Source organism: Watersipora subatra, chromosome 8 (genome assembly GCF_963576615.1).
Source record: "Watersipora subatra chromosome 8, tzWatSuba1.1, whole genome shotgun sequence".
In the NCBI taxonomy this organism is placed as follows: domain Eukaryota; kingdom Metazoa; phylum Bryozoa; class Gymnolaemata; order Cheilostomatida; family Watersiporidae; genus Watersipora; species Watersipora subatra.
Window position 1 is genome coordinate 54,843,716 of NC_088715.1, and position 27,922 is coordinate 54,871,637.

A 27,922-nucleotide genomic window follows, 5' to 3' on the forward strand; every position below is an offset into this window, starting at 1 on the left:
GGGAAAAGAGCTTTTCATCCCCTACAAAGTGTGCAGACGTGGCTGACGTTTTAACAATAGCTGCAAAATTGGGTAGGAAATTATTTTGTTTTGTCAATATCAGACTCAAAGGAATTCTTTTGTTACGGTATTAAGTGAAATATGCTAAATTGTTTTATTCAAAAGAGTTGAAGTGCATGCTTAGCACCAGCTAACCTTCACACATTTGCGTGCTGATATTAAAGAGCGTTTGACACAAATAGAGAGGGAATTTGACTAGTCACTAATTAGAATATTAATTCTAACTCATTAGCTGTTATTCTGGAGTATGAGGTATGTTTACTTTGTATCAGATCTGATACATACTGACCAGCATTAGCACCAAGGTGGTTAGGCAGTCTCGTAGCGCAGTAGCATACATATCTTCTAGTTCATCATCTGCTGTTTTGCCAAGGTAAGCACTTTTAAGAGCATCTTCATTTTATCTCTATGTTCTTGTGTTTTCTTTTCCTAAACCTACCTTGTCATTTTAGGAGTGCAACAAAAGTTTCATTAGCAGATTCGGGGACTATCAACAGACTCTGCGAAGTTGTGTAAAAACTATCATTGAAATCAGACCCTCTCTTACTCCTAAACCTAGACATGGAGATCCACTTTGTAATTTCATTACTTCTAGTCGTTGTACCTCTAAGTCACACGAGCCTAACATTTGACACACTCAGCGATCGCGTAGTAACAACCGATGCCGGTCGACTTCGAGGGGTGCAAATCGACTTTCGTGACACTGGGCTTCAGTCTGTCGAAGCCTATCTCGGATTGCAATATGCTTCTCTACACAATGGTGCTCTCAGGTTTATGCCACCAACTAGTCCTACAGAGAAATGGAATGGAGTCAAGATTGTTAACGTGTTCAGGTAATTCAAAAGATATGTATTCTCAGCTGTTGGTGTAACAATGATAAAAAGGTAATTAATTTTGTGGTTTCAGCATCAGGGTCATTTAGTTCGGTATTGTTTGTGTTTGGTCGGCGATGAGGTATTCTGAATACACATTGTAAACATTTGTTTAACTGGTTTCTTTTATTATTCACTGTTTATTAAAACACTGTTTCATTAATCAATATTGTCAAATTGTTGATAATTTTTAACTATCTCTAATCGGTTTTAGTTTGCAACAACTGCGCTTACTAAAGAAAGTAGCTGATTTAATTTATGCACTAGAGCCATCTTAGTTGAACAAGGATTAATGTTGATCTACGGTACGTTGCTTAAAAAGCAAAGTCTAGAAGAGTGCTTGCATCTTTCACTGCTGAAGAAGTTGAACTATTGATTCCAAATCTCGCAGCCATTCTGGATGTTTGCCAGCAAACATTAGTAAATTGATGCAGAAAACCATTGGTAGTTTTAAAGCTGATCTATCACAATTAAAAACTTGATATTTCCAAATAGGATAATCTTAAGTTGAGTCCAAAAAAATGCAGATACATACTCATATATTTTGGTGACATTGGACTTTCACTTAGTAAACTGACTTGAGAGCTGTTAAGATACGCTATATTTTGTAAATGTGCACAACGCTTGCTTAGATCTCAAGAAACCTCCAAAGAAACGGAAAAACAGCAAAATAGAATGAATATTTTTATCAAAGGTCTGTCCAGATTTTTTGGTAGACAATAAAAACTAAGATGATGCTCACATCTACAATTTCATCTTGCAAACGCATTTAGCTTTTTAGAAATCCAATAATATCTTGACTGAACAGAGTCTCTGTAGAAAGAGGGTCATTTACTCAATGCTTAGTTAGCAAATATTCCAATGATTTTAATTATTCATTTTAGCTAAGTCTGGAAATAAGAGACTGGAAAAAGAATGATGACGTCTAAGAGTCATTTGTAACAATAATATAACATGTCTCAAAGTTGTTGATAACTCTAAACTTTTGGTCAATGAAAAGGTTGTTGAGTGAAGATAATATTGATTTACAACTCTCACTGACTCTGTGGGCGGCTAGTAAATGGGTCTTCAAGCAGACGATATTTCTGAGTCTTTGATATAAATAAGATTATATTTTTAGGCCTGTTTGCCCTCAAAAAAGACTGGACTTTGATAACCTTCTCAAAGAAATGCCAGCAGCTCGTGTGGAAAGGCTTCGTCAAATATCAGCGTTCACAAAAGATCAATCAGAGGAATGCCTATTTCTTAACATTTATGTTCCAGCCAAAGGTTAGTTTTGGAGCAAAAGTTTTAGTTTACAAGTTTTAGAAATTTCTGCGACATTCGACATCTTTTTTATTTTATTATTTATAGAATAAAAGCGCTTGTGCAATTTTTTTTACTTACCATTTTTAAATAAACAGTAAATGTATTTGGCTAACATGCTTCTAGTCACTACCAATTTTGGAATGTTGTGATTCCTTGAACAAAAACAGTTTCCACAATCGGAACAGGTTCAACTCCATGCCTAACCTCTCATGCTTTCATAATACTAATTAAATATTCTATTTTGGCAGTGGTTGTCAATTTCATCAAAAATGATTAGCCAGCTGATGCTGGCAGATGCGGTACTAGAATAACAGCTCCGGTGAACCGTAGTGGCAGCAATTGTACTGCCAATTTAGGAGATCATGTGTGGAGATTAAACTCTAGTGTAGATGGTCTGGCTTATTATGGTCAGCAGATCAATAACCTAGGGCAGCTCTTGATGATCATCAGTTATCATATCTATGAAAGGTGTCAGCGTTTTATGAAACTCCTTTGAGACACGAGTTCGTTGATATCTTTTTGTCACGCAGTGTAACAAAGCTCTGTCGGGTATAACCAATTTACAAATAGAGTTTTTCTCCACAAACAAAACTATTATTTGTTTGCGCTTTAGACAAGGTGTCAGTGATGATGGTTGGGGCATGACTGAAAAAAAATGATATGACATCATACTAATATAAATGGTTAAATGTAAGGATTTTGTTTGTGTTTACGTAATCGGGTCTTTGTAATTGTGGTCCTGCCAATAATAATTGATTGGAAGAGATTGGAGGAGATTCATGCCATGACTTAGCTAATTGTCTACTATGTTTAACCAGCCAATAAAGCATTCAGCTTTGCGTTTCAAAATAATCACTTAAAAGTTCCATAATGGAAATATTTCTACCCTAGTCTTTGTCCTATGGTCTTCTGTTAAAATCATTGTCTTTTTTTTATACATATTCATTGCATTCCACAGTTTCATGAATTATATATAATTGCACACATTTCACAGACAGCAATTGTACAATACAGTCTATTGTTCAACATCGAGTTTTTAACATCTGTAACATATTTGTGTGAAAAAGTCATCACCGATCTAGTTTCAATATAAAAGACTCCAAAGTAAACCACATCAAAAGTTATGTTCAACTGACATTGCGGTTTTTTATAGATTATATATATTCAAAGGTGCTATATTGAATTGAGTTGTCATAGAACAAATGAGTGGCATAAAAATGTTTGTTATGCCAGGAGTTTCCTACAAATTTACTGATATTTGTTTACAACATGTGCTAAAATAGTTAATACAAAGCTATTAATGATATATACCTTGATCAACTCGAAATGGGTCTGTACGGGGTTCGCCAACCAATTATCATCGGTAACAGATAACTAATATTTTGATTTAACCACATGATCAAATATTTTATGTTGCCAAAGTTAACACAGATTAAATCAGCACATTTTCAATCAATATGCATTAATCAATGCTTAATTATTGTTTTAATTCAGTTTAGACTGCTGCAGTGAACTCACAGTTTTAGACAGCCATAGCTATCTACAGTAATATTTGCTTTTCTTAGACATGGTTCAACATAGACTGAGACATGACCAGATAGGTTGGTTATTTGTGTTTGCTGTTGTACAATTCTGTCTGGTCTTTCCATTTCTGTAATATTGTGGAGGAACTTTACTGACCCAAGCTTTGATATGCTGCTCTTCTTTGCCTTGCTCAAATTAATAGCTTTTTTATAATATACATAGAGTTTCACTCTAGCAAAGAAGTCTCCCGGAAAGGTCTGGATCTGTTTGAGCCTTTCCAGCATTAATAAATTTGCTGAGGGCATATTAGCTGCTATACAGGACCTTTGCGCAAAAATTCACCCTTCTACTTGCAAAAAGGTTTTGGCCATCAATGATGTTAATGATGGTTTTTTGAAAGATAATTTAACAATGAAGCTGCCACTTTTGATAAATAAATAGATTTTTTACATAAATGTTACACACGGTCACTCATACACTTAATGCCAAATTCATTTCACTTTTAGATTAACTTTCAGTCCTTTGCTAATGAATGATCCATCAAATATTAAAACTTGGTTTTTTGTCTCACTGCATAGAGATCAAATTCTTCTGTCGGTCAGAATGTAAAAAGTAGGCTAGAATGTCCCTACGCCACTTGTATAAGTAATGGCATTCGATGTCTGTTTGTATATTGTTAATAAAAGATAGGCTCTGACAGCTGCCTTCCTCGCTTAACAGAAATCTGACAGCGATCTCCTTCGAATTCTAAGCGCCAATCAAATCATCACCGGAATACCGTGCTCGAACTGTGCGCAAACACAACACTTGAGGAGTTGCTGACGAAAGAGAAGCCCAAGCATCAGTAAACACTCAGTGCTAATCACATTCAATACTGAGTAAATAAGTGCTAATTGTTGCCCCTTACAATGCCCTTCGACAAAAAGACACATTTTATATCATTTATACAAATCACTACTCTTTGTTACAAGTACAACGGAGTGCCATCGATTAATTATCTTGATAGCCAGTTGAGATGCTTTACAGCAGCGTATGGCAATTAACAGGTGCCGCTACTTGAGTTGAGCTCAAGTTAAACTTTCATTGAGAACTACTTGCCCTGTCTTGACGTTTGTAAATATGCCGCTATTCAAAGCATTTAATTAAACCACTTATGGTGATCTTAGCCACATTCTTGTTCGATGTTTTACCTACTCACCGTGAGAGCAATTGGGTTCTCATAACAATGATGCTTTACAGGGAAAACTCCAAAAGATTTGCATCTCAGACTTTTCGAATTGTGTGCTAATTAAAATTAAAAATGGCTTGTACTATTTGCTTGGATTTACCAAGGCCTAATGGGCACTTATTGTGTGAACACTTCGTTGAGAACTGATGTCTGGAAAAACCTTGTATTTTGCCACATCAACAACTTGGATTAATCTGCGATGAGAATAAAAATGAGTTTGGAAAACGAGCAGTAATTTGAACCCCAGAGTTCCTATGAAAGTTTTGTCCTTTTTTCTTACTATGTAAGTGGTCTGACATTCATTTGGATATATAATAGTTTCTCTATTGTATTTTTACCAGACATTTTCTGTCAGTCAAAAAGGCTAGTCCTTCTGTTGCCCAACTACTTCAGTCTCAATATTTGTGTGTTTTGCGGTTACTCACTTTTCTAAGCAGCTTGAAAGCCTCTGTTTTCTCTCATTGTGATGAGTTACCAGTAAACACAATGACACTTTCACTAATTACAACAAACAATGGCTAATGTTACACATTACTACGAAGTGTAGAAGCTTTTCTGGCTCATGTAATGTTTATATTGTTCAACTGAAGGGCACAGCCATGAATGATTCAGCACGTTTGAATGAAATAGCATTGTTGTTGGGAGACTGTTATGTTGAAACTTGCTTAATGCCTGTCTGGTAACAAGTATTCTGTTTGTCGTCGGGTGCTTCCTCCGCCATCAATGAAAAATGATGAAGTCTGTTGGATTTTTGGCTTCACACAATATTTTATAGTCAGTTTAAATATTGAAGCGGTCAATATTTTAATAAATTTAAACGGCAGCATGCAGTGATTCTCTGCAATCTTGAATATTTGACGGCGTTTACGTTTGGTTAATCTCTTAAGATTCTTAAAAATGATAATGCTGACATTGCTGAAGAATTTTGCATTCATGTGTGAGATCTCAGAAGGCTGTAGAAATTTTTCATCGTTTTTTTACTGAGGTCAGGAGTATAGAAGTATGTACGGTAGTAATAACTAATCGGCTGCTTATAGCAAACTGTTTCAATACCAATGCTTTTATGCGAAACGATGTTCATTTTTCATTGAAGTTGATCAAGAATTTATGACTGATGCATAGTGAGTTTCTCGAATTTTTTTTGCACGGTTTTCACATTAAGAGATTAAAACATCGTGTAAACATTCTGATATAATATGTTCTATAATGATCTGTTATAAACATACCGCTGATAGCCTAATATATTTCTGACATCGTACAAGGTAATTGCAGCACTGATTTTGTGCAACAAATGTTTAACTTTGTTTTAGATACAGAAAGGCTGGAATACATATAATTTGATTAAAACATATTGCGGATATAAGCCTAAAATATTGCTCAAAAACAAACAAAGATTAAACTATAACATATGTAAAGTATTGAATAGGCTGTTTTTAAGAACGGATGAGAGATAGAAACTAAATATGAAGGCAAATTATTTATTAAGAGATGAAATAGTATTGCCAAATATTATGGCATACAAAGTATGTGGTTTATTATTGTCTTTACAAGAAACGTAACAAATAACTACAAAACTATAACATCATTCAAGTATAGATCAAAATTGACTGTGTCGTGGATGATAGTTTTAGATATAGAGAGTAAGTATAGAGGTAAATTATAAAGTTTAAAAGAAATAGCATTGTCTAAAAAGCTTTTATTTAGTTTTAAGATTGTCTCTAAAAAGCTAATTAATCTAGAGTTGAAAGATTCTGTACTGGAGTTAGGATGTAGTTTGTGATAAATTCTGTACTCAATGATATAAGCAACATACATTACCTTGGTAAAAATAAAAGTGCTTTAGAAGTGTGTTTTGAAATGCAGTTTAATTGCATAAGCTGCTCCATTCAAAATTGGTAAGATTTAAGCCGTTATTTTTTCTTGGAATACATGATGCAAGCGCCCTGAAAATTATTTCTTCTTTAAGACGTGTCAATATTACATACGGGTTCAAGTCAAATCTCAAATCTACTGATTACAACAAAAGGGAAGAGGCTCACAATGCGTTGTAAAATCTTTTAGATCGCCAAGGGCCAGCGCCTGTTGTGGTATTCGTTCATGGAGAATCTTATGACTATGGAACAGGAAATGCATATGATGGATCCGTTCTATCATCGCAGGCAGATATTGTTGTCATCACTCTCAATTATCGACTGGGAGCTCTTGGTAAGATAGCAGATGTTGTAACTAGCCTGCTCATAAATGATACTCAGTCTAAGTTTTTATAGACTTGCTTAAACTGTATTTTAGGTTAGTTGTGGGAATTATTTTTCAGAATCTAGTTTAGTCAGTTCTTCCAAGGTTGGTACACTTGTTATAAGATATCAAGAATCGGTTTTGTGTAAGCGTTTGATATCAATAGTTTTGCCAGTAAACAGGTCTTTGCTGAATCTTTTCATTTTTTTCATCCAAAAAACAATCAATACATTATATTGCTCAATATCTGCTTTTACCTGCGGCTTGTCAATATTTGTTTTACCAGTGTTTCATAGAGACATTAGTATAGAGAATGGAGCACGATCATATGCTCTTCATTGTATGCAGTTCAAAATTATTTCATTTTGGTATTTTTAAAAACCAAATTAATTAGCAGTCAGTTTTTTATGGTCTGCAGATACAGTTTCAAATTGGTAATTTCACTTTTGACCTTCAAATATCAAAAGGCACAGTGGGCATGCGAGTGTTATGTATGTTGTATGTAGGGTTCCTCTCAACTGAAGATGGCCAAGCTTCTGGCAACTATGCGCTTTTTGACCTCATTGCTGCTGTACATTGGATCAAGGCTAACATCGCAGTCTTTGGAGGAGATAGATCACAAGTGACCATTATGGGTCAAGGCTATGGGGCAGCTTTAGCAAATATCCTAGCTTTGGCTCCCATCAGTGGACGTAAGTTTGTTACCGTGGAGTTTGCGCTAAAATGTTAAATGGTTGTAAATAAAAGACCGAGTCAGGGAGTGTCAGGGCAGAAAATGTTGTGCAGTTAAGAACCGTAGGTGGGTAAACAACTGCTTTCCAGTATTGATCTAGTTTGCCAAAAAATAATTTTGACTTAGTTAGGCCATGGGCAATAGCAGTCGCTTCCCTTTTCATTGTAAATCATGGAATTATGAATGAGGTCAGGCATCTTAATGGATTGCTGTCATTATTTCAACATATTTACTGATTTTACTTGAAGCAGCAATATTTGAGCATAACTGCTTCAAGTTTTGTTATGATTGCTGCTTTTTGCTGATGACTAGCTGTCATTCCTAACGCTGTGGCACAATATTTTCAGCTGTTTAAAATTAATTCCCTCTTATTCTGTAGATAAAATTCGGTTAAAAAACAAACTGAACTTTTCTGAAGTGGGAAAGCATTAGCTTGTAATATGGACTTAGAGTAATTCAGGTTTTATGTTATCTGATTACTCTTCTGTTTTCCTACGCATACCCTAACAAAATATCTAAAGAAAACTATTTTGTGAAATAGTGTATGTGATCATCATTTTTTTGTTTAGTATGCACATCTATGAACATAGAGTTATTTTATGCATGTCACTCTGAAAAATATGCAATTATCGCTGTATTGCGCTATTAAAAACTTGCGAACCGATCTATAGAAGAATTTAAGCAAACACCCAGCCTAATTAATACTACATGTATTCAGGCCTTTGGTTGTCGTTGCCTAAAAGTATTAAAATATTCATAAAAATTTTTGGGTTGTAGTGTTTACTATTTACTGCCAATCTATTCTGCCCGGCTCGATTATTTTGTACAATGAGCCATTCAAATCTAGCCAAAAATACCACTTTTCTTTCTAAAATTGGTAGGATTGTGCAATTGGAATCCATTGTATCATTTGCAGCCAATCGTGTGATTCTACACATATGGAATCTGATGGCATGATTAATCATGTTTAACCGCTTATGGTACTGAAATTTACTTTCTATATTCTAGTTTCCCTAATAATCCTTCAATGCTAATCTTATTATTATTCGTGTTATCGATGGAATGATTGCCAGGTATGGATAAAGACGGTGTTACACTGTTTCGCACAAAGTTTGGTAAATTTCTACATCTTATTGTGTCACCGTTTGTCTTTTGTTATTAGTGAAGATCACAACCTTAGTTGTAGTGATAGTGTGGGTGTACACTCCGCCATCGTATTGCATCATTTTTTGTCCTCAATCTTAGAGTGCCGTGATTGCATTATCTCTTGTCTTCAATTTGTCAGCCTGGTCTCGCTCTAGTGTGTGCTGAAAAGATAATAATATGGAAATTACGGTTGAAGTCCTCCTATCATTGGTATCAATAGCCATAAATCATGCAGAATTAGGGGATGGTCTTGCAAATCCACAAGAAAATCGATTATGGAGTAGGGCTGTTTGAATCTCTGGCAAACCAAGTAGAAGTAGACAGGTGGTACCTCCAATAGCAGAAATACCCTAGGATAAGTTTGGGTGCTCCATAAAGCTACTTTAACCAAGTTTATGGGCAAAGCATTTTAAGTATTATGCCTTTGATATAGTTTCTGTGGCTATAAAAATGTCTACGTTCTCTATAATGTGTTTTTGCGTGATTTCACATCTGGTTTGCCAGCTCAGATTCTGCCTGTAAAATGACTGCCCTTGCCATTTTAGCTTACGTTGATGACGTGATGTCTAATAATAACATGCCTACATTCTGTGGTAAAATATATATTCTCTGCAGTATGTTATTAGATTCAACCCGCATTCATTGGCATCAAACTTTTATCTATTAGATGTTATTGTATAAGGAACTCTTGCAATGAGTCTTTCATATTGCAGGTATACATTAAAAGTTAATTGTAGCTATTGTGACAAGTATAAAAATTATTCAGCCATTCAGATCACAAATTAACATTATAGCTTCAAATCGTGAACCCAAATTATGCTTGTATCTGTGTTACTCCAGTCAAGCACTGAGATTGAAAATTTTATGTTTACAAACAGTGATAGATGTAAGCAGAAATGTAGAAATAGATACCCAGCTTTAAAATGTATTTACCTTATGATGTAAGACCATAAGCTTGTCAAAGGTAGCGGTTTTACTGACCAGTAGATATTAGCATAGGCTCAGTTGTTTCAGCTTGTCATCTCTGTCCATCTGACATCATTAAGGATTACGATCTTAACCTAGCGTATGAATTGATTTTTAGCAATTCAAAAACCCTTGAAATAGTTTTTCTCATTTAATTTATGCTTTATGCCTTCTAGTGAGTAGAGCATTAGAATAATTGTGTTTTTTTGCATCACCAACTAGATTGAAATTATAAAAAGCATGATTTTGGTGGTAAATGTGTTGCGGTTATCGTCATAAATGAAATTCATAAGTATTGTACACTTGCATTCAAACCAAAATTAAAATTTATAGATATCATATTGAACAACGTGATGGCTTGAAGATACTATAATTTCCAACAGTTTTTAATCTATAGTGACTTTCTTGTAGGTTTAAATCTGTTCAACCGTCTTATACTGCAAAGCGGGAGTGCTCTCAGTTTTTGGGCAATGGCTGACAATCCTATGAGGGCAACAAATCGACTCGCTACTGCTGTCAGATGTCCTGTCAGCATCTTAGAAAGTGGAGATGTTGACACAGTAGGCCTTCTCGTATGTTTAAGAGCTGCCAGTCACAATGACCTTATGAATGCTGACACTCCTTCCAATAAGGTAATTGGTAATATTTTTTTTTTTTTGTTAGCTTTTCTGCCAAAACTTGCAATAAAGCTGTTTTCCATTTTACTTTCTGCTGCTAAAAAAGTGAACAGGTTTGAGTATTGAAAGGTAACCAGGAGTAAGAAGGCTTACCTAGATACTAGATTATTTGCATAACTCTATTGGTTAGCTGTTATACTGTTTGAACTAATGATAAATAATTTTTTTTTTGCTAAAAATATGCGTTTATCTCAACGCTTTATATTTTTGTTATAAAAACAGTGATTAGTCATTGTTGTCAGAGCGAAAGCTTTTTGGTAAACTTTTTTTGCTCGGATAATAAGATTTTAAAAACGCTGTCTTTTAAAAACATGGAATCTTGCTGTCATCAAAGTAATCATAGTATCCACTATTTGAAATCATCCAATAATAATTTTGCATCGCAATTTCATTCGTGTATGCTTACACATAATAATAAAAAAAATTCATAACATATCTCAGACATATTTCAGACAGCAAAATTTTTCGGCCGGCCGGACATATTTTTAAAAGTTTTGTCATTTTTCTTTAAATTTGTGTTTTCTCTGACCTTTACAAAAATAGTCTCAATTATACAAACAGTCTAAAGTTACTGTCTCATTTCCCTATGGATTTAGTTTCATATGAAAGTGCCGCTGATAGTACATATCAGATTAAAACATTTGATGACATCCTTATGGGAGGTGATGCAACTTAGCGCCCTTGGGACATGGCCATCGTATGACACAGCCGTAACCTTTAGGCATTGCGCGTTGTGTTTGTAGTTTGTAACCGACTTTGGGCCAGTCATAGACAAGGTGATCTTAGAAGCTGAGCCCGAGCAGCTTATGAAGAGCGGTGATACTCTTTTCTCAGAGATAGAGCTGCTGTTTGGAGTGGCCCAGTTTGAAGGTTCTCACCTCCTTTCCCAAAGGCAACTTGACGAAGGTGAAAATTGTAGTCTGTCTGATAAAGTGGAACATAATGTTCAAGCTTTTTGAAACATCATGATCTTCTGCTTCAAGTCACGCTTTCATGAAGTCATGCTTAAAAAAATCTCATCGTTGAAGGTTTTATAATTTGTGTAAACCATTGGTTCCTCAATCCGATGAGTCTATTGAGAGAAGATACCACTTTTTAAAAAACTAAGGTGAACTTAAATGCGACCAGTCTAAATTAATATAATAAATTAATAAATTAATATATTATATTAATTTAAATTAATGTAATATAATGATTTAAAATTATAGATAATATAATAATATAACATACATAATATGATATACTGAAGCAGCATAAATTAATGTACATTGCTGCAGTATATTATAAAAGGACAGTTAGAGCAGATTGAAAATAAAAAACTGATGAACAAATTCTCAACTTGGATATTTCAGTAACAAAACTTAAAGGAAATTATAACGGTAAAATAATGTTAGTTTTTTGCAACTGAAAATTAACCTAGCAACAATGTTATAAGTGCTTTTTGCTGCTACATGAGAAGTATGTTAAATTCACAACTGTGTCGTTGCGAAAACAAAGTGAGGCTTTTCTTGCCCACTTCTTTTGCCAGTCGTTTCATCACAATATAAACCAAGGTGTTGAGTCATTCTAGTCACGGAAAGCCTGAGGCTTTATCATTCATATAGGTGTCACCCAAAAAGAAAAGAGGAAGATTCTGCGCGAATATGTCAAGGCCAACTACCAGGAGCATCAGCAGAAGATTTATGATATCCTGAATCACACTTATAGCTATAGAGAAGACAGAAATGACACAAATCAATTGAAGCACAAGGTAAATGCTTTGGGTTATTGGCATCTTGCCAGAATTAATTAAACTCTTGTCCAAAGACTCGGTTGTTATTGGGCGTCTCTTGCAGCATGTTGAGTGTTTCTTATGCAATTATATATCTAGGTTACCCTTTCAGTGATTGAGAATTGTTAGCTTTTTTACAATTATGAAAGCTTGAAAGTTACAATCATCCATCTATTGACCTTACTAAAGGTTTTAAGGTATACATTCGTAATACATGGTAGTACTCTCTGTACTCTGGGCGATATGAACTTTCACTCATCACCTGTTGCAACATATATTTTAATTTTGTGAGTTCTTTTGGTCAAGTGTTACTATCACCTTGAGAGGTTTAGGGTTTCTCTGTTTCTGGTTGCACTATTCAGCTGTTTCTGCAGAAAAAGGCAGGAGTCTGATGGTCTGATTTTACCTATAAAAGGGTTTCATAACATGTAGGTTTTTTATGAAATGCCGTAAAACAGACTCAATCTCAAAAACTTTGGTCACGTCATGTTTAAGGCTGGTTCACACTATATCGCCGTTTCTCGGCGATGATTCCACAATACTTCGGTGATCGTCAATGATAACAATACTCACACTATCACAAACCCGTTCACATTTGCGTAAGAAAATACTCCGTGACATAGTGCTCTTATTTTTAGTTTTAATTTTTCAAGAAGAATCCTCTTTGTTTTCTTGTGTTCAAATCAGATACTACTTCCGCAGCAACTATCATAAATGGAAACAAATTTTGCTATCCGTGACTATGATTTACCATCGCCGAAATGGTTCACATTGTACAGGCTGTTGTCAATGCTTGATGTAATATCGAAAAGGTTTGACAGCTGGAAACCTTCTCGACGTATCCGCGTTGCTTCTTCAATGCTATCGGTCCTCGGTACACAGAAATGAAAAAGAACGCCGAAAGGACAACGCCGAAATACAGAGAAATAGTGTGAACCAAACTTTAGTGATGCTGTGCGAGTAGAAGCCTAATGCAGATCTTGTTGACAACAATGAACCTGTAATAGAACCACTATATAGATCAGCACCTCCAATCAATGCTAGATTTTTTGTCTACTCCTATTGAAATCGATGAGGACATTCTAAACAGTTTGCTTTAGTTTTGTGTTTTTCCGCCGATGCTATATATACCCACAGATGCGTAAAAATTCCAATATTTAATGATAATCCATAAACCTTTTGTCCTTTATGAACGTGGGTAATGATTACTTGGTCAACAGATGGGAGACAGCTCTCGTTTCAATGCAGCCAGACCCTCTAGTGCCGTTACATAGCTATGACTTTTAATTTTAACCTTTGATTGTAGATGATAGAGTTTTTAGGGGATGGGCAGTACAACCTACCCGCTGCTCTCACAGGACAATATCACTTGGAACAAGGCAAAGAGACATACTTCTATGTGTTCAGCCATTCAAGCAGACAAAAGGATTTTCCTCAGTACCAAGTAAGCTAGCAATTTCAGCTCTTGCTTTCAGTTATCCACCGCTTAAAACATATATGGGCAGTGCAGGCGTTGTAAACTTACACGATAAATAAGGAAACCAGGCTATTATTTGGAATGCAAATAAATAATGTATTGATAATTTTCTTTCATTAATGATTGTGGTTGTTGATTTTGGTGATCTGACTGCCAAAATGAGTCAAGATTAAAATTGGTAAAACTTGGTGGAGATTAAAAAGCTCAGAAAAAAAGATGTGCCTAGATGTCTTCAGTGATGTCAGTAGTTGTGCACACCATTTACATGTGATAAATATGCAGTCTCATCAGCATCAAGGACTCATATGTTTATACAGGATGTAGGGAAAGAAATGGACCAATTTTTAACCAACCTATTTTAAATTACTTCAAACATCCGTAGAAATGTATCTGACGCTATTGTTGAAATTTTATTCCAACAATCATGAGCAAATAGAAAGTAAAATAAAATATATGACAATAGAAATTCATAAAACTGCAACTTTAACGGAATAGCCAATGTTATAACGAGATGGAAAAACAGGAAACATGACTACTGACATCCTTTTTAGATGTCTTTTTCAGATTTCTTTTGCTGATTTCAATCTTGAAACATCCTGACAGTCTGATAACCTAAAATGACAAACAAAATCTCAAATGATGAAAAATGTTCAAATTTTTTTATTCTTTAAAAGTTTGGCGTAAGTAAACCCTTTAAAGTCATGTTAAACTTACAATATCACTCTTTTTAGTGGTTTTAGTGAGGAATATTTTTATCAAGTCATGGGTGCTGTCTGAATCCAATGAGTAAAGATCAGAGAATGGTAGAGACAGCATCAGTACTAACAGCTTCCAGTTTCATTGTCATCATATAGTAGTCTGTTTCATCATGACTCTATTTTTCATAGAATGGCCATCATGGTGAGGATCTGCCATACGTGTTCGGGGCGCCACTTAGTAACAACATCTCTCCATTTGTTGGTGGAACCTACTCTAACAATGAGAAAGTACTTGGCAGAGCTGTCATAAGGTTCTTCGGTAACTTCATCAAATCTGGGTGTGTATGGTTATAGCATACCTCTAATTGTTGGCATTCTGACTGCTGTGAACAGTGTCCTTTCTTACCTATCAACCGCTACTACTGGTTTACTGGTCCTTGAAATGACAGATGCCATTTATCAAATATTTCGTCAAGTAAAAATTTGTTGATTGATATTTGTCGGGTTTGATTTGTGAGTTGGCTGATAAGAATTTTTACAATTTTCATACCTTTCATTATTTTTAATCACTCTGTGCTGTTTTGGTGCTACATTTTTGAGCTATTTAAAATGTTGTTCATGTTTTAGAAACCCAAACATCCCTTTCTCAGATCGATCTTCGAGTGACATCAGGATAGATAGCTTGAGATTTTTAGATGTCTACTGGCCTCAGTACGAGTCTGACTCAGAACAGTACTTACAGCTCGGTAATGAACTATTTTTGATTCCACCTTAACCTGATGTTCCGCATAAAGCCTAAAAAGGACCACACCAAGAGTTATCTCATTTTTTCAAAAAGAGAGTAACTCCTTATCTATGTTAGCAATACTGCATCCTTTTGAAAGGAAATGTTTATTGTGACACATACTGGGAGAACTTTGTACAATTGTAAAACTTTCTAATGGCTAAAACAAAATTTTATCAATTTTTGGTCATTTCAATATTACATAAGGAAGTCATGAAACCTCTACTGAAGTAACCACAGGTAAAAGTTGGCCATTGTGAACACTCAATTATTAGAAACCTATTGCCTGATTGATCACATCAATTTCATATGGTTGCACTCTACAAGTTTTGTCAGCAAAAACAAAAAACTCAGCAATAAAAAAAACGTTCTCTGTCCAGTTGTCTTTTTACTCTGTTGTCTCACAATTTTTCAAATTTCAAGCTACCATATATACTAATAAAAATAGCTTTTCATGTATTTTAATAGAATAAACAGTTTCAACCATTACAACCTCAAAATATTTATCAAAATAATAATTTAAAAACCTATATTTTTGGGCATATCATGTTTGTGAGCTGTCAAAACTAGATAAAGAATAATTAAAATTGATAACGCTGCCATATGTTTAACAGGTACAAAACCACTCGTAAGGCACCGATACCGAGGGGAGAGAGTGGCACTCTGGACTGAGCTCATTCCTAAACTTTTGGAATCGTCTTCAGATGGATCCGAGGGAACAAACTGGGATGACTTGATAACTAATTCTCCAAAAGATGTATGTAGTCGAAATATTCACCTATACTGACATCACTCGTAAGAAAATTGCTGCATAATTTAGCTAGCAAGTGTTGTAGCTTTGCTAACAATTTCCACATCTAACTTGTATGCACAGCATTTTTTATGAAACAACCTCCACATTTTCTGTTTCTTTGACAAATATGTCTTAGCAATTAATAGCACTCAGGTATTAATATATTTAAAACATACTTTTTGATTCTCAAAATATGGTGAGACAAAGATCAGAGATAAAATATGTTAACATTTGCTAAAAGTTAGTTTTGTTAACATTTTATTTACTGAAGCAATGGATTGTTTTAGAAAGTTCTAGATCACTATTTGAAAGTAAAAAACTATGTTCATCTTTTGCTTGCTAAGGCTTCTCATAGTCACAAGCTAGGGTCAGATGAGGTATCACATTTTTTTAGCTGCCAGAGCACACAATTCCAAAAAATACTAAAGGCAATTAAATGAGTACCCTAGGACACTTATATTTCGCTAGTATTTAGTTTCATGAGTAGCTCACAGAGTAAAATTTCGAAGCAACTTAATTTCGCAGCTCTGATGAGTGCGAAAATATAGTGATGTGAAAATAAATGAAGTGGAACAACCATAATTAGAATCCTCAGGTTCAGTTCACCGATAAAAAAATTTCAATTTGCGACTAGTTTGTAATTGTGAACCGCAGGTAGAATGGTGTGGGCAAGGTCGATAATGCAATTTGATCGCTTGCTGCCATTTGTTTCTTGGACTATCAACAAGCCCGTTTTCACTGGGGCAGCTGGCTGGCTGAGCCGCCCCAACTTTTTGGGAATTTTTTACAGTAAGTACAGTCCAACTCGAATAACTCGCCCTCAGATAAAATGTAACATTTCATCTCAAACACAAGGTCAATTCAAACGGATTTGTTTGGTCAGTTCCAACGCAATAATAAATTCCTTCAGATAACTCGACCTCACCATCATTTATTCGAAGTTATTTGCCCAACGGCCATGGACGCGGTTTTTATCGCTGTAGAATATCACTTCATTCCAAGCCATAGAGACAAACATCAACTTCTAGTAGTTCTTAGGCATCATTATTATCATCATCAGAGGCAAAATATTTTTGTTAACGACTTTTATAAAGGTTTGCAAAAGATTAAGTTTTATCAAACACCCGCTTGGCCATGTCCCATCAAAAGCGTAAAAGCCTCCGAATGAACTTAAAATAAAATCCGCAAAATTGATCTTTGTTAAAACGCTCAGAAGAAAAAGATGTTTTTTTTCTTAGCGTTTTAACTGCAGTCATGTTTTGTCTATTTTAATTTAAAAACGTCTCATCAGTCACATCACTTAAAACAAAACAAATCTCAAAAAATTACAAGTTATTGAAGAGGTGTCAGTAGTGAATCCAAACCTTTCCAGAGCCATGCTGCTTGTGTAGTACTGCGAGTGTCAGTGCATGTGTCTTCTTTTCTTTCAACACACGGTGCTCACTGCATTGATTGATGTCCCCAGCAAACGATAACGATAACGCTACTAATGCATGTGCATTGACATCAAATTCCTATCATTATAAATCATTCCTAATGGGAAAATAATCATAATTAATTGCAAAATAATAACGTGATAAATTTTGACAGTCAAATTATTTTGTTGGTTTATATTTTAATGATGTTTATAGTGGTCGTTAAAAACGTTAAAATAAATGTCGTTATAAAATTCCATTATACAGTATCAATGAACAAAGCTATTTAGTTTCGCTTTTTCGCTCGTTTGTTATGATAGTTTAGTTTCGCACACGAAACTTTCGCGAGAGGATGACACCGCGAAAACGCGAAAGTTAGATGCCGCGAATACATAAGTGTCCTAGGGTAATATAATACAAGCTTGGACATTAATAAAAGTTTTATATTATGCAAGGTAACATAATTAGCAATGTTGTTTCTATGAAATAGTGCTATGCATACTTATTAGCTATATAGCATCTCCGGAGAAATTGTAATACAACATTTGCAAGTGTTACTGATGGACAATTTATTTATGGTACTTGCTTTGTGCTAAATTAAATAATTGTAATTCGGCGATTTTGCTTTTGCAATTCTATTTACCTAAATTGTAACTTTGAGTTTCAAACAATATATATTTGTAGATGGGAGTTCGGCACGTTCCTCCTCAACCTCCGACCCCTCCTATGATTCCTCCCTACCGACCTTCATCCACTACAGCTCAGACATCTCAAGGTTAGATTTTTATCTTTAAATACATCTAAGAGCTACTGACGCTCGATGCGTGCTGATTGATTTTTTTCCTGATAATTGCTTGGTCACATGACAATCAAACCTATGTTTCTGACATCAAAAGTTTTACCAGGAGTTAAAACAGCCCAAAAGACCAAAGCTCAAATTTTAGATAATTTTTATGCTTAATTTGGTTCTGCTAGTTGCGATTAGAGCTAGCGTTTGATTGGTCAACTTATTATTAGCAAATGCAATATTCTTGTTAATAAACTTTACGAGAAGTTAATGCAATCTTGGTTCGGAATGCAAAAATAAACTCCTTTGGCTATACGACTGGAAAGAAAGGTAATGACATGAATTTTTTTAGTTTTGCTCAGCTTTTTGTAGCTGCTTTTGCAGTTTAAAAAAATTCAGTTATGTTCACTTCAGTTGATATGGTTATTGTCTGGTTATTAGAGTGAGTGAATTTAGGTATCAAGCATTAATACATGAATATAATCTTAAAGGTTGACTTGCAACAAAATTCACATTACAGTTATTTGGTATCAAAAGTTTCACCATGTCTTACTCTGCTGTGTTGCAGGTGCAAAATATGTGGAAATGTGATTACAAGCTCTTCAAAGCTCAAAAACGAACAGTTAATCGCGGCCATCATGAAACCGCCGTAGATCGGAATCAGTTTATTTCTCTGACGTAGTCATTACATTTGGTTTTTTTTTGTCACGTGATGTTCTCACGTAAATTGAAATTCTCAATATAAAACGTTTTGTAGCACTAGTTTATGACAAAAACTTCAGGTTTTTTCGAAGAGCCTGTATCAAATATAAATGCTCGTTACTTTACAGTTTTGTTTCGGCTTGGTCTAATCGTCTAGTCGTAATCTGATCATGTGACCCGTACTCCCTGCCAAAAAGCGTTAATAATTTCTGCAGCATTTTTCAATTATCACAGGTGATCAACAGGTTCGTCATGTCTAACAGAGAATGATATGTACTCCTTCAAGCTAGGGTTAAAAGTTAAACGAATTTTCACCGTAGGTTATAAGATAACAGTGCGGAATGTGACAGCATTACAACGACGATGAAATAGATGCTTAAGAACAATAGACATGGCTTTATTGAATACGTGTAGTATATTTGTGAAAATATTTCGACGATTGCGGTTGCGCAAAAGTGTAAACAGAAGTCATCTTGTACAACTACGTCCCATTTAAGCCGCTTAGGAAAGAGATTCTAATCTACGGCGGTCTCGTGATAGCGACGATTAACTGTTCGTTTTTGAGCTTTTAAGAGCTTGTAATTACATTTCCACATATTTTGAACCTACAACACAGCAGAGTAAGACATAGTGAATCTTTTGATACCAAATAACTGTAATGTGAATTTTGTTGCAAGTCAACCTTCTTTTTAGTTTAAATGATTGGGAGTAATCTTCTCTAACTTGCAGTAGAGAAGATTACTCCCAGTTATTTAAAAAACTGGAACGAGCTTCTACCTAACAATATTTTTCTTGTTTAAACGAACCCAACCAAAAACTTATTATGGTTAACTTCATTTTTGGAATAATAGTATAGATTGTAAAGAGATTCAATCAAGTATTTGAACTAAAATATCTGTTTTAAAAACTAATATAATTTTTCATCTCTTAACACAGCATTTAGCAGTGAAATGATCATTCACCAAGTTGGTATAATTCAAATGAAATTAAAAATACTAGGGTTTGTTAATAGTAATTTAAAAACAAATATTTGCAAATGCTAAGTACTTGCTTCAAACTGAAAGTTACCTCTGACTAGATACTTTTGTAGTAAGCAAATGAAACTGTTTAATATTTTTTGCATGGTTGACTACACAGTGGGTTTGGCAGCAATCTATGTTACAAAAACATACTACCAGAAAACAAAATGCCATGATTCATTTAAAGTAAATATTGGATGATAATTTATGAGTCAATATGTAACTACTAATTTATCTACATAAGGAGATGAAGCGGGCAAGATCCAGCCTGATGTTTATATCGAAAAGCCAACAGAAGTCAAAGTGGTTACCAAGATAGTAGAAGTTGTAAAGTACAGAAATATTACTGTCAGCTCAGCTGTGGCGGAGTCGAGAGAAGGAGTACAACTGTCTACAACACTCTCTATAACTTTTGGTTTGTCAAATAAATTTTCTCTAGATAATGTAGGAGTTGTCTTCCTTTACCGGGTAACGCTGTTTGACAACTTCAAGCATTAATGCTTTACCCTTAACTGAAAGGCAGTATGAACTGTATCATTTGACGAGCCTAGTTATTTAGTCTATTTGGGTGCAAATATCAAGTTTATAGCATTTGTGTAACAATCTGCTGCTATCATTGACTCGCGCTTATATAATATATAATACACAAATATTATTTGTGTATTTACATCATAGCACATTACGTAAAACTTTTACTGGAACGCTATGGCGCTCTAATTTCCAACCCTGCAGAGGGGTAGTTTATTAGAGTAGATGTTCAAATAAAGGGTGCCTTGTATTTTTCAAACACCTCGTCAGAATTTTTGGAAGATGAATTTAATCCTTTCACGGCCGAAGTGATTTTCGCCTTTATTGTGCACTCCCTTTTGGGCAGAGCAACATTAATTAACCCTTTTGGATGCCAGAAATCTGCTAACTTACCTCAAATTTGCTGCAGATTTTAAAATAAATATGCATGGGAAAGCTAGTACATGTCTTCACCAGTTGATATCTATTGCTTACAATTTACCTTCTACAATCTTATAGCCTGCATTGCAATTTGTTGGAGCTTTGAAGTTTTTTATTTAATTTTAAATTAGAAAGCATATTTTCATTTTTTAACTAAATTTAACAAGTCTTCATAAAAGCTCATAGCGTGCATTGATATGTTTGCTACAGTTTGCTGCCAAAACTGGCCTTTTATGTGCCATAGAAGAGTTATAAATAAGGTCCATTGGAAGCAGAGTTTATATAACCGCAATAATCCTATCAAATATTATTCTATAAACTTGCAAGCTTATAAGTTATATAATAATCTATCAAATGCTACAAATAGTTGTTCAAGAACAAGTGTCATAAAACAAACCATATTTATAATACATCCATAAACCAAAATTAAAGTTTTTGAAGCAAAAATATTAGCATTAATTGCTCGGCCAGTTGTATTCTGATTGTTGCCTTTGTTTAAAACCATTTATAAACAGTTCTTCTGGCTGTTCAATACCATTCAAAGTGTCTTCTGATATCAATTCCTCTTATGCATATCTGAGCTAAACAATATTAGCATTCAAACAATTTTTTAGTAAAGCAAAAATTTTATACGATGCAATTTACTTTACTCGAGGAAATAAAGAGCAGCAGCATTTAATTGAAATAGTCTCAAAACTTTAGTCTCAAAAATTGTAGTAGCACAGATTCCATCGCAAATGCGTAAAAACTTCTTTCACATACATCAAATTATCAAAACAGCATTAAACAAGGAGTTACTATTAACCTGTTACAGTTACTAATAATTTCTATGGTGTTGCTTTCAAAGTTTTAACAACCAAAAACAAAATAACTTGGAGTTGGAAAGCAGACTTTAAAACAAAATTAACAAAAAAATAAATTGTTTTTTTTATGTGATAAAGTTATTGTTAGTATGGTTTTGTAGACCATTTTTTACTGATCACTCACTATTAGAGTTTTTAAAAATCAAGAATGTTAAATAGTGGTGATCAAATAGAAGTGGCATTCAAATATAAGCAGCGTTCAATTACTGCTTTTACCGTATGTTCAGATTTCTGTCAGACAATTTATAGGTGATTATGTTTCTCTATTTTTCTTCTATTTATATGTTTACGATTCTATACCACAGCACAATATGTGAACACTAATTGGTTATCGGAACTATTTTAACACTTGTTTCTTTTGCCAGGTGTTGGTGCTGCCTTTGTGTTTCTAAATGTCTGCCTGCTGATCATCGTTTGCTGCCAGAGAGACAAACTAAGAGCTGAGAGAAGGCTTATAAGCAAGCAAAAGCAGGTGCTCTTTATGGTCTTTTATTTTCTCACAATCTGTTCCCACCGCTTTCTATAGGCAGATCTCTAAAAGCTGTAATTATTTTAATGCGATTTGCTATCCTAAGCCTTGACGAATGTCTGGTGCTAGCTAAACTGAATGCCCTAATAGTATATCAATGAAGTAAGATGCTGCTTAGCTTTTATCTTCAGTAGCAATTCTCAGTCAGCAGTATATTGTCAGCATCATCCAATTGATTTCTTTCCTTATAGACATGCGTAATAAGTGTATATTATCGCACTTGAAAATATGTTTGTTGCAATGCAAGATGGGCAAATCACTTACAGTCATTTTTCACATACATGTAGCTAAACTGAAATCTGCTACAAGTAGTGATTCCGCACACAAAAGTGAATATTAGCAGGCAATCTTTAAAGTGTATTATTTTATTTATTTAGTTGTTTGTCCGATTGAGTGGTTAAAAATCTGCTGTTCTTTTTTCTTTAGCAGAGCAGGTTGTGTGCAAAAGCTCTAATTAGTAATTGTACATCCATTCTAATGAACATCACCATTCAGTTAATCAAGGAAGCATAATGCCTATGTAATGTTTGTGGTTGTGTTATATCCAGCCCTGTCTCTCAGTTACATAATGTTGTCTCAGGACCAAATATTAAAAATTGTGAAAGTCAAAAACAAAGAGCAAGTTTCTCAAATTGATTCAAACTGTATTTTTAAAATCAAATTAATATAAACTAACCATTAAGGAATTATTTTATAAATACATCCTGCCACAAAAAACACATTGTTTTTTTTCATTTAGTGGACAAACGTATAATTCATTTGAATATCTAGACTCATTCATCTTGCAGCCGGTAGCTGTGGCTGAAAGTGTAACACAATTGAAGACAGATCTAGAGAAAAGTCAAGTTCAGCCGACAAGCAAACTTCTTGAGACTCATCTGTATGAGAAATCGAACGAAAGTGACTGCAAAGGCAGCATCGTAGACAAAAGACACACGAGCATTTCTAGTGAAAGGTAGGTCTGGCACTGAATGTAGTAATGTCAGGTTACTGCTTCCTTTTTCTCACACAACAACTGTAAACTATAAATTGAAAACTGTATAAGTCTGTGTGTTTACTTCAAAACATAGTGTCCCACGAGCCGCGTGGTATGGCTCAGCACATTGTTTGCGCAGCGCCAAGAGCCGGGGGAGGGGGGGGGGTTTCAGTAGGCTTTGTTTAAATATGCTTATTTTTAGTGTGTGATTAGTTCAGTAGCCCATCCATCGTTTTTTTACGTCATCAAGTCGTTTGCACATGCGCTCGTTCACGAAAAAGCCGCCATATTTGTAGAAAACGATTGTTATTCTTTTATTTACTAGTACTTTTAGGTGTTGTTTTCATACTATAATAAAAAAATTGCAAACAAAAACATCGGTTTTAAATTATCATTGCAAAAGCTTTGTGTTTTTAACAATAAAATTGTCTATAAAGATGGCCAAAAACGATAAAATGGCGTCACAAAAAAACGAAGGATTGTGTTTGTGCCTAAAGATGATACAACAATCATTTGCTTGTGTTGAGCCGATAGAAACACTTTACTTCCAATGCTAAGCAAAGCTTGGCTTTGCAAAAAAACATTATTTTTGTTTCACATTTTCTTTCATGTCAGAAGCATTGCTGCTGCAAAGACTACACATATTGTAGATCAATAAACTTTTGATGATTATTTATTGAGCAATGGTGATTATTTTATTTTTTGTGATAACAAAGCTCTAAGCTAAAGTAATAGGACAACTTGTCTGACTTGTTACCAACAGTGGCAGAAGGGGCCGAAAAAGGTATCTGAGCTCATTCTGTAACACATGTTACAGAGTGTAACATGTGTTAACATGCTGTAACTCATTTTGTAACATGTGTTACAGAATGAGTTACAGCCTTGCTTTATGGCATCAGCCATAGTAAAATTTTATGCTGAATTATTGGATAACAAACTCTTTTTTACAGACCCTTGTGATTTTAAAATTATGGCAACTTATGGGCTCCCTTGTCAAATATTAGATTTTACTCAATATTTATGTTTGGGTAAAAAAATAATTTGGTGATGAAAGTGTTAAATAATCTTATTTACATTATGGGATATTTTATACACTAGCAAACTGTACACACTTATGTGTGGTATATGCACTGAATATTATACAATGAACCGTTGTGCAGGTGGACGCCTACTTCTATATAGGTAACACCGTGTTATTCTAGATTGGCAGAGATAGCAACCTGGTAGAAAGAGTTTTTGCTCTTTAGTAACGTGATTAACTCTCTATGTATAGATTTCAAGTGTTTTATCCACGTGGTAATCTTGCCTTCGGACAGGTTTTTGAGACAGGAAACTACCACAACTCTTGATTGATTAATTGATTGATTGATTACCCATCCTAAGCAGAGGTCATGTATCCTAGAAACATGCTTTCTGCCATAATCTACCCATAATCTAACCCAGTTTCATGTTCTGTTAGAATTTATTCCTTTTAGTTATATTCTTTGCTTCAAGGAATTTCATTAATTTAAAAACCAGATTACCATAATAAATACTGATTTCAAGAATAATTCTATGCGGAGAATGGCTTTAAATGAATTCTTGTGAGTTTGCTATTAGATTGTTTTTGCGCCTAATTGACAACATGAATCAGGACTGCTGACTTTCTGTTAGTCACAGGGATAATAAGTAGCACTTCACAATATGCGTATTTGATTTTTTGATGGGCATTTTTAAAGTAAACGATTCGAAAATCACTACTATTTAAAGATATATCGCCAATCGTATAAGCGATATAATCATGTAATAGCGATTTCTCTCTAACGTGATGATTTTCAGAGTTAGTAATACTATAACTAAAGCGGGTGGCCTTTCTAGTCTTGAAATAAGATCATTTCATGGCCTTCTATGCACACGAGCATTCATGAAATAAATGTACACAAAACAGTTTCTTTTTATCTTAACATATAAAAAAAGTATTAACAAAAATTTAGAAATTTCTTTTACTTAATAATAATAATGTTACATAACGAATTGCTTATTTGCAATGTTGAATCATAGAATTGATGAATTTTAGAAATTGTGAAAGTCTAATTGCAAGAAAGTGCAATCGTACCTTTATGCTCGCTAGTTTGGCTAGATTTCCGAAAGGTATAGCAAAGTTTCTACATTTATTTCATTGAGCAACCTTTCTTTTTTGGTTTGATTTAGAGTGAAGTTTGTCCATCATTATTTCCTAGTTAAAAATTTTCCCATGATTAAGGCGCGTAAAAGGGAACATATAACTTCTAAAATATTGTTTATTTTAATTTTGTTAAAAGTACTTAGAGCTAGCTCGGAGAAAACGATCGACAATTATTTTCCTAAAAAATAATGAGGAAGGTTTTTATTCTTTTTTGTCATCATTTTCAATTAAATTTTGAGAAACTTATTCAGAATTCAGAAAGCTTATTCAAAATTCAATTTAATCATTGAAACATGTGTTCAAAATGTTTTGTTCAGAATTCAGAAGTTGTCTTTCCTAGTTAAAAAAGGTAAGAATGAGAATGCGTTTGTAGGTTTAGAGTCTGGCATTTTTTATATTTTTTTGGTTGGGAGAAGGTCTGCTTAGAAATTGTGCTAATTGGCTAATAGAAGAGATTTTAATTTTTTACATCGATTTTTAAATGAATCTAAAAACTGTGATTGCCTACTAAAATCTCAAGTGTAAAAAAGAATGATTCAGGAGTTGTTTCCTAGATATCAATAGTATTGGAAGAGGTGATTAAGAAAAGAAGTATGTAAAAATGACATGCTTTGTAATAGCATACAGTATACCGTACATCACTTCTCGTGGTTATGTGATACCGGAGCTTTATGATAAGTGAAAGTCCGCGAAATAGAAACTAATAAACCCACTTTTAATAAAGTTGTTTTTTCATTAATTGTAAGCATTTTTTTTTCTTTTGTTCTTCAAACAGTTTTGAGAACTGTAAGCATTTAGGAGACATGATAAAAGGCATAACCAGCGCGTTGCACTTTTAAAGTACAAAAAATGTAAAGGAAAAACAGCAAACTGCAATGGCTGCTAGCACAATGATGCTCATTGGTGCCTCACTTGGTTAGAATATGAAAAAGACTTATAAATTTTATGTATTTGATATTCTGGATTTTTTACTCTATTTTACTATTTTTGATGAATATTTTTTACTCCGACAAGTACTGAAGCAGCAAAAAGGGAACCGGAAAGTAGCAAGAAATTACTGTATATAAATGTAAATGGAATTTATATTAACCTTTTAGCTGTGGCTATGAAGTAAATAACCACATTTAGATCTTTATTTCCTAGGTATGGTAGTACAATGGAGCATTAATAATGTCTTTTTAAAACTATTACTTGTAGAAGTGAGAAAAGTGATGCTACAGTCATAGAACCCCTACATTCATTAACTAAACATAATCGAACAGACAACGGCTGCCGATCTGAAGCCGACACCGACAGCGAACGGCTTGTCATTAGAGGGGTACCACAGGAACCAGCAAAGCCTCCTTTGCAGCTTCAACATGACATACTTTTTGAAACATGTGGTAGTACATACAGTTCTCAGTCGAGGTCTGGCTCTCGGCAGCATCTCAATGAGCATAGAGGGAGTCAGCATAGCCTTTCTCACCCTCATCCCCGAGGTCGAGAATTTTCCCCTCGAGGAGGAATGGCTCCAATACCTCAACAGAGAACGCCTGACAGCCTAGCTCGGCTCAATTCTTCTGAGCATGATTTGGAAAGGAGAGATGTGAATCGCAGATATGATTCTCAACGACCTCCCTATATTCAATCACCAAGAGCTAATGGTCGTTCAAACGTTCCTGAAGAGCATTTTGCACCACACAATAGACGAGATTTAGATGTAGGTCGATCGTATGACTCAAATAGTTTTCGACGAATGAATCATCCAAACTCACATTTCTCGAATCGTTCTTTATCTGAAAATGGATACTACACTGACACAACTAGTCCACGGAGACAGCATCAGCCAAGGAACGGTGAGGAGCCGGTTGGCCGATCGCCTAGACGTTTAAAGTATCACGATGATGGCGGCTCAAGCGACTCTGGTGTGCAACACATGTCGTATAATTTACACACATTTTCATAATCTCTACTTCATGTCGGTCATTGATTTTCCATCGACTTTTCGACTTTGCTCCTGCCAATTAAACTAGGTTTTGTATTTTCGATCTATTTCTGTACAAATGCAAGTGAAATAACATTTATATTGTATATGCTATGCATCAATTTAGTAAAATCCTAATCTGTAAGGCACATTAATTATCACTACACACATATTTAAATCACTGTTTATCTTCTCCTTAGAAGTTTGCTTTGTAGGAATGGACAACTCTTATTGTCTGAAAATTATTGGAAGAGAAATACATGTATAGTTATATAATCTCTGTA

The 27,922-nt window shown here is 34.5% G+C and overlaps 1 protein-coding gene across 1 annotated transcript; it reads left to right on the forward strand.

The window, feature by feature from the left end:
• On the forward strand, window positions 1–27,898 carry LOC137401621 (neuroligin-4, X-linked-like). The gene is made up of 17 exons (XM_068088058.1): window positions 1–72; window positions 513–893; window positions 2,053–2,201; window positions 7,054–7,197; window positions 7,734–7,919; window positions 10,484–10,704; window positions 11,493–11,655; window positions 12,354–12,499; window positions 13,827–13,964; window positions 14,885–15,033; window positions 15,323–15,441; window positions 16,094–16,236; window positions 18,372–18,462; window positions 20,440–20,610; window positions 22,372–22,478; window positions 23,324–23,490; window positions 26,873–27,898. Exons 2-17 carry the CDS (start codon window positions 622–624, stop codon window positions 27,618–27,620), a joined length of 3,114 nt encoding a protein of 1,037 aa, XP_067944159.1. The 5' UTR covers window positions 1–72; window positions 513–621; the 3' UTR covers window positions 27,621–27,898.
• Window positions 27,899–27,922: the final 24 nt, after the last annotated feature.

Coding starts and splice junctions, on each gene's coding strand:
- LOC137401621 (XM_068088058.1), top strand. CDS start 622: ATGGAGATCCACTTTGTAATTTCATTACTTCTAGTCGTTGTACCTCTA. Junction 894..2,052: donor AAGATTGTTAACGTGTTCAG/GTAATTCAAAAG, acceptor TTATATTTTTAG/GCCTGTTTGCCCTCAAAAAA. Junction 22,479..23,323: donor TTATAAGCAAGCAAAAGCAG/GTGCTCTTTATG, acceptor TTCATCTTGCAG/CCGGTAGCTGTGGCTGAAAG.